At 38.3% G+C, this 7,093-nt stretch overlaps 1 protein-coding gene across 2 annotated transcripts in view; it reads left to right on the top strand.

Annotated features, from left to right (window-relative positions):
• LRCH2 (leucine rich repeats and calponin homology domain containing 2) overlaps positions 1 to 7,093 on the top strand; it is an 83,367-nt gene that overhangs the window by 65,832 nt on the left and 10,442 nt on the right. For both annotated transcript variants that reach the window (XM_018556705.1, XM_018556704.1), the window contains exons 17-18: positions 1,517 to 1,574; positions 5,376 to 5,488. In XM_018556705.1, coding sequence (XP_018412207.1) covers positions 1,517 to 1,574; positions 5,376 to 5,488 — 171 coding nt within the window. The remainder of the gene's footprint in view (positions 1 to 1,516; positions 1,575 to 5,375; positions 5,489 to 7,093) is intronic.

Genomic DNA, 7,093 nt, shown 5'->3' with positions numbered 1-7,093 from the left:
GAGAAAATCCCAGTAAGTTGTGTGTTTTTTTTTTTTTTTTTTTATTCTTCTCTCGTTTTGAAGGCTCCAGAGCTTGGTATGCTAGCTGTCTGCCTTTCAATGATTCTCTGGCCCTGCTGTTTTTCTTCATGATGTAGCAAAAAGTAAAATATTTAACTGGTAGAGTAAGAGCCGCTATTGTAACACTGTATTGGGAGCCCGTAGCTTGGAACACGGTATAGAGATTTTAGTCGAGTCCTCAAAGGAATACAATAATCTGGTGTGTGAGTCAGTGCTTCAGCATCTACTCCCAAATAAAATTTTCAGTTTTAGGTCAGCAAATGTATTAATTGTTTAATGCTCCATGGTATATTTTTTGCAGGAAAAGATTTTAACATGTTTGAGTAACTAATCACTTGGTAGATCTGACATCTTCATTTCAACTAGTTAATTTAGTGCAAAGATAATTTTGTGGATTCTTGCTGGTCTTGGCGTAGGGTGGCAGAGGGCTGCTAACTCTGCGCACTGAGCTTTCTTAGGAGGGAACAATCAGGCTGAGATGTGTTTGGAGCAAATACTATCCTCCTAATTTCCCCTTTGAACAGTGTCAACTTCAATTGAGACTCAAATGGAGCATGGTTGCAAGCTCTGGCACTTTTGGAGGTCACTTTGAACCAAAGCTGATTGAGTTACCAGCCACATTCTTCAAGTCTCTCGAAGACTTCACTGGCATACTTTTCCTATAAAGAAGAACTCTGGGCAAAAATGATCTTAACCCTTGCAGTGGGGCTACCCCCGCACTGAAAGGGTTTATTGCTCTTTTTGGTCTTGGAGCAAAAATAAAGTTATACTTACCCGAATCTCACAGCTGACTGGTTCCTAGACCGGTCCCTTCAGCCTGTCTCCTCCCCCCACTCCAGAGATGGAATGTCCCTCAGTGTCCAAGTCCTATACTCTGTATAGGACGTGATGACTCAAAGGACCTTAGACCGTTGGAGAGGAGGGGTAGAGAGGCTTTGAGGACCGGTCTAACAGCCAGCCGGCTGCAAGGTTCAGGTGAGTATAACTTTGTTGTCGCTTCTAGATGAAAACCAGCAGTGCAAGGGTTAAGATAATTTTTGCCTGGAGTTCTTTCAGTACTTCTGTTACTGACATCTCCAAAAATCCAGTCGTTTTGTTCTGCATTGTGGTGGATCCAGTGTAATGACTTGCCATCAGCAGTAGGGTGAAACTGAATACTGACAGATCTCTCACCACCTGGAGTCCCCAAGAGATTTAAGAAGCCAATATGTCTGTTGTTCAACTTTCCAACAGTCACTGAAAATTGAGAATTCTGTTTTTGGATGACGTATTCGGTTGGCTGGAAAAATGACTTATCTTTATGAATACACATTTCCTGTATTGCCTCCTTTTTTTCTCCATTATCTATTGTTTTGCATAAATCTATCAGTACATGAGTCAGGCATATGTCATTTCCATGTCTTATTTTTGAGGATTATTTTATTCATCTTAACTTTACTGTTCATTTCAATCTTAGGACTGTGAAAGGTCACACAGTAGCTCGCCAACCCCATTTGGATTAAAGCCAAGGTCAGGTAAGGATTCCCAGAAACTGAAGTTTTTTTTTTTTTTAATTGTTATTATTCTAACATTCTGTTAGTGAGTATAGGATGCTGAACAATGACATTTTGGGGTTCACCTGAGTGAACACCCCTGAGATTTTCCTGGAATATAAGTTGGCTGCAATGATAACTTGAACCCATAAATGGCTTACATGTTGTATTTTAATCCACTGATTTAAATGTAAAGAACAAGAATACGGGGACCGGCCATGTTAAATATATCACAATCCTGACCAATCTAAACTGAGCATATGATGAAGGAAATGTCTCTGCAGATGTTGCTGAATGTAAAATGTAGATAGTTGGATTTTCAGATAGCGGTTAAAATCCACTTTTTCAGATGAACGTTGGCCTTGGTTTCCTCCCTTTTTGCCTATTGAGCCTCATATTTGCTCCTTAGAGGACCCATATCTTTTGAAATGATAACAAATACATCTTTCGAAATGCTTAGTAATAACACTCTACGAATAGATAATTATAGAAAATTGCCAGCTTTTTACCTTATTTTTCTTTTCGTCCATTCTTCTCACAGTGACCATTTTACTAAGGGCAAATTAATATATCTCTTTACTTCCTGGAACTCTGCAACATGTGACTAGGACATGTGACAATGCACAGCATCTCAGGGGAGAAAAATGCCTGTAATCTTGTGAGATTACAGATTAGATTTCCCAATGCACTGCTGATGTAACCTTCCCAGGTAGCAAAGCTCGGGCACATTACATCATTTGTGCCAAAGTGGACCAGGAAGTGAATGAACTCTATTTGTAAGTAAATGAAAAACCTGTTTAACTAATGACTGTAATATGATTTTATATCACCATGCAGAGCGGCATGCTGATGTGATTTTTATTTTTTTTTTGTGAAAGTGGGTGAAGGTCCCAGAGCAGAGATTCCTAACATGTGACATCCATACCCCTTGAGGATATGAGAAACAAATATTTGGGTTATGGGACTTAAGTCATTTAAAAAAAAAAAGGAAAGCTTCTGTTTATTATTGAACCTGAAATCAGAAAATCTGCTTTGATTTAGGTCGGAAAACATGATGCATACACAGTTTAAAGTGCCTGATACTCTGTTATATCTTAACTCCTAAATGCAGGCCAATGTAAAAATAAACCATTATGTAATTATTTAAAAAAACAAAACTATTTTTAAATAAAACTAGTGTAGGCACCTTTTATTTGCTTGATATCAGCATTTGGATTCCCCTTTACAGTAGAACTTAGACTGGGGCAGGGAGGGGGAGACAATTTACTTGTGGATACAAGGCACCTTGCAACACAGTGTTTGAAGGTAATGTATTTTTCTAGAAATGTGTCAACATTTTTTAATCTTTCCCAGGTTGTTAGTGGTTCAGTAGAAAGAAGCAGGTGGCTTATATTCCTAGCCCATGTCTGCACACATATGGAGTGCAATATAACATCTAAACTGTACAAACAGCTGGAATTTGTGAAATAATCAGAACAGCTTTAAGCACAGTTCTCTATCTCGATGCAGCTGGTGAGATTTTGGAGGAACACTTTTTACAGGGAGAGCCCTGGCCAAGTCTAAAGTTCCAAGCTATTATCTTAAATATCGTTTCAATCTTAAAGTGGACCCTTAGCCCCTATCACAAAAAATCACATCAGCATACAGCTCTGCATACTGATTTAAAATCATCTTACATTCGTTAGTTAAACAAACTTGTTTTTCATTTACTTCCAAAGAGAGTTCATCCACTTTCTGGACCACTCCTGGCACAAATTATGCAATGTGCCCCTGAGATCATGTGCCAGAGTTCCAGGAAATAATGGGAGAGCTAGTAATCTGCCTTTATTAAAAATGGCCACTGTCTGAAAACTAAAAGGGTATGCAAAGAATACAAAGCCGGCAATTCATTAGAAGTATGTGTTTGTAGATGCCCATTATTAAACATTTCTAAAGGTGCGTTTGTTGTTATTTTAAAGATATGGGTAAAGGTCTGCTTTTAAGAGGGACTTTACCCATATCTTCAAAATAACAACAAAGGCACCTTTAGAAATGTTTAGTAATGGCAATCTATAAACAGATAATTATATTATTATGTTAATTGCATGTTTTGTATTATTTCCATACCTTATTTCATTTTTCCTCCCCATTCTTCTCACAGTGGCCATTTTTTTTTTACAAAGGGCAGATTAATACATCTCTGTTTACTTCCTGGAACTCTAGCACATGTGACTTGGACATGTGACCATGCACATCATCTCAGGGGAGGAAAATGCCTTTCCCTGAGATCTTGTGAGATTACAGATGAGATTTCCCAGCAATGCTCTGCTGATGTAACCTTCTCAGGATGTAATGCTTGGGCTTGTTTACATAATTTGTGCCCAAGTGGACCAGGAAGTAGAAAAACAATAATTGTAAGTAAAATAAAAATGTTTAAGTAATGAATATAAGATGATTTCATATCAGCATGCAGAGCTGCATTCTGATGTGATTTTTAGTCAAAGGGGTAAAGGTCCGCTTCAAGATATGGAATAATTTAACCTCTTGTTAGCCAGCAATCTCATGTGTGGCATACAAGAGGATTCTTAGTAAACCGATAAATCACTTAGCAGGGATAGCATCTTTACCCCTTGCATGGAATGATTGCATCTGGCTATAGGTCTACATTTGGCTTTATTATGTGCTTAAATATGGTAGACACATATTTGCACAAATGAGGAGTAATGCAGGTAAAAGTTCACATACATCCTTACTGGATGGCTGTCATGTAATATATATAGAGAAACACTTATAGAATATATTTTTTCTTCACACCTGCACAATGTGTCATTTTGAAGCATGGTGGGTCATGGCTGCTGAGGTATGTACACGTGTAGACCTAGGAACTACTTGCAAGAGATAAAAATGTCACTTTGTTCCTTTCACTTTGCAAGATGTCATGCAGGGTTTAGAATAAACTCTTTTTTGTAAGTAAACTCTTTTTTGTAACTCTTTTGTAATAAATGTACAGCGACTTTTAAAATGAGAGCAGGTCTGCCCTTTTCTTCCTAATATAAATCCTATATTATAATAACAATGCGTCACTGTTGCTGGTTACTGGTTAGAGAATGTCCATTTTTCTCCCTTGACTGCAGAGAAGCATAGGTCCAGCCATAACGCTATACACCATGCAGCTTTACCAAAGATAACATAGACACAACAGTAAGTTGGAAAGGACAAGGCCACAGCGTTATTTGAATTTTTCACGTAAATGTTTGTGTGTGTGTCCAAACAACTAGTGCCAGTTACAGCTGTGCTGTGAGCATCTGAAAGAGCTAACAAGAGGAGAACCTGTACTTACCATTAGTGCCGGACAAGCATTTGACTGACACAAAGTTGAACTTGAGAGCATAGCCCCATTAGGGTTAAATCTCTTGTTGGCAACTTCATCCCACCAGCAAAGCTGTCACAATTATGCTCAGTGGGCGGGCAACTTTTCTTGTGGTCAAAGATCATCTGGACGGATGTTCACGCCTCAGCAAAGCCTTGGTGGGAAGTATTACACCGCCTTATCATCCCATAAGAACGTAGCCAATCACTTTTAGCTACTTTACATATACAGGAGCTGGTTACATCCCCTTTAAATGAGAGAGGGGACTGCTTCCCGCAGTCAATGCCCCCTTGCACTGGCGGGGGCTCCAGGGACCTTTGTTCTTCTTGTAGGTCTGCTCTTCCTCAAAGAATTTTCTGCTGTAGCAATCATTTCAAAGTGCAGTGTATGCCTTTCCTGTTCTTTGAGTACATTAATTGACATTTTCCTTGCAGCTTTTAGCCGTTCCTCCCGACAAGACTATGGGTCGTCAGATCCAGGATTCACTATCAGGAGGAAAATGGAACATCTAAGAGAAGAAAGAGAGCAGATAAACCATCTGCGTAATGTATGTGTTCAGAATATATTGCTGGCTGTGGGGGCATGGCTGAATATGAAATAAACACTCAGTGAGGTCCTAAGGGGGGATTATGAACAGTCTTGCCTAATTGAATAAATGGATCCACCATATATTAATTGAACACTAGATGGTTTTTTCCCCCATAATAGTATGAGTATAATATGAAACTGCATTCATCTAAATTCAATAATATTGATTCAAAATTTTTTTTTGTTTTTATGTAGAGCCAAAATGTCCAATTGGGACATCTTTTTAGATGACATTCCCCTCACTTCAGATTTCCTCTCCCTTCCTGTTGCGTCTTCAGGACAGGAAGTAAATGGAAATCTCCCCGATGGGACACAGAACAAAGAAAAAAATGGACTGGTATTTTAACCATTCCCTACTCTATCCAATACAATTTTGCTGGACCTACACGTTAAAGAACCCTAAAAAATATTCTTTGCAGCACAACATTTTTCAACAATACAGAAATGGACTTTTAAAGCGTATAATAATGGGAAACATCACCGTATATACAATTCTCAAAGTTTTATTTCTACATATTAAAACATCAGTCCATAAAAGCAAGCAATGCAATACAATAAAATGCATGGTCCATTAGGATCCACAAAATGAATTGTATATTTTGTAAGATCTGTTCGGAGTAGTATTGTGTTTCAAAGTCTGTCATCCGATGGAGAGCCTCAAGCTGATGGAACGGAGTATTCACAGTGCGAAGGTAAAGCAGTTTTGGCGTAGTGCTCTATATAAGTACCGCGATTCACAACCTTAGAGCTGCTTCATCAGACTTTTTAATTCCCATGGTTGTTATCATTAGCTAACAAGTTTGAGAGCATAAGTACATAGTTTTCCCTGCATTTAGTGCACCACACATCAAACAACGTCTGACTCGGGGGACAGCAGTTGGGAGAAGGAAAAGGGGGGGGTTTGAGAAGTTTATATACAGTGATGTTTCCCATTACGATACACCTTAAAAGTCTATTTCTGTATTGTTGAATATTGCAAGTATCTAATGAGTAGGATTTGGTGTAGGTTCCATATGTCTATGTTGTGCTTTTCTATTTTGCTTGGCTTTGCAGCACAACGCTTCTGCAGTTTTATACAATTAAACAACCCCTTCTTTAAAATAGTGTGGTGACCATGCTTCTCCCGGGACAAACACAACATTTATAAGGGTATCAGTTCTTGTAATAAATTGTAGCTACTCTTCTATTACGAGAAAGTGGAAGAAAATTACCTCTTAAACCGTTGTCACCAGAACAGCGCCCCATTGGATGATTTCCTCTCACCTCCTGCTCCCAAATACATTTGGGATTTTCTCATGACATTCCATACCAATGACATCAGGATATAGGGGGTGAATCTTCCACATAAAACAATAAAACCTGACATGAGATTAAACATGAACATCCAGAACAAACAAAATATGTTTTCGTTTACATATGCTTAGATTTTTTTAATTTATGAAATAATGTTCTGGCAGAAATTTTTTTAAAGGATCGCTTCAAAACCTGTAAACATTACAGAAATATAAAATGAAACTGAGCATATGATATCCTAGCTTCCTTTTTGAAAACTGCTTCACTGATC

This window comes from Nanorana parkeri, unplaced genomic scaffold, assembly GCF_000935625.1.
Source record: "Nanorana parkeri isolate BGI_ZX_2015 unplaced genomic scaffold, ASM93562v1 scaffold248, whole genome shotgun sequence".
Taxonomy (NCBI): domain Eukaryota; kingdom Metazoa; phylum Chordata; class Amphibia; order Anura; family Dicroglossidae; genus Nanorana; species Nanorana parkeri.
This window is presented reverse-complemented; position numbering and strand designations above follow the sequence as displayed.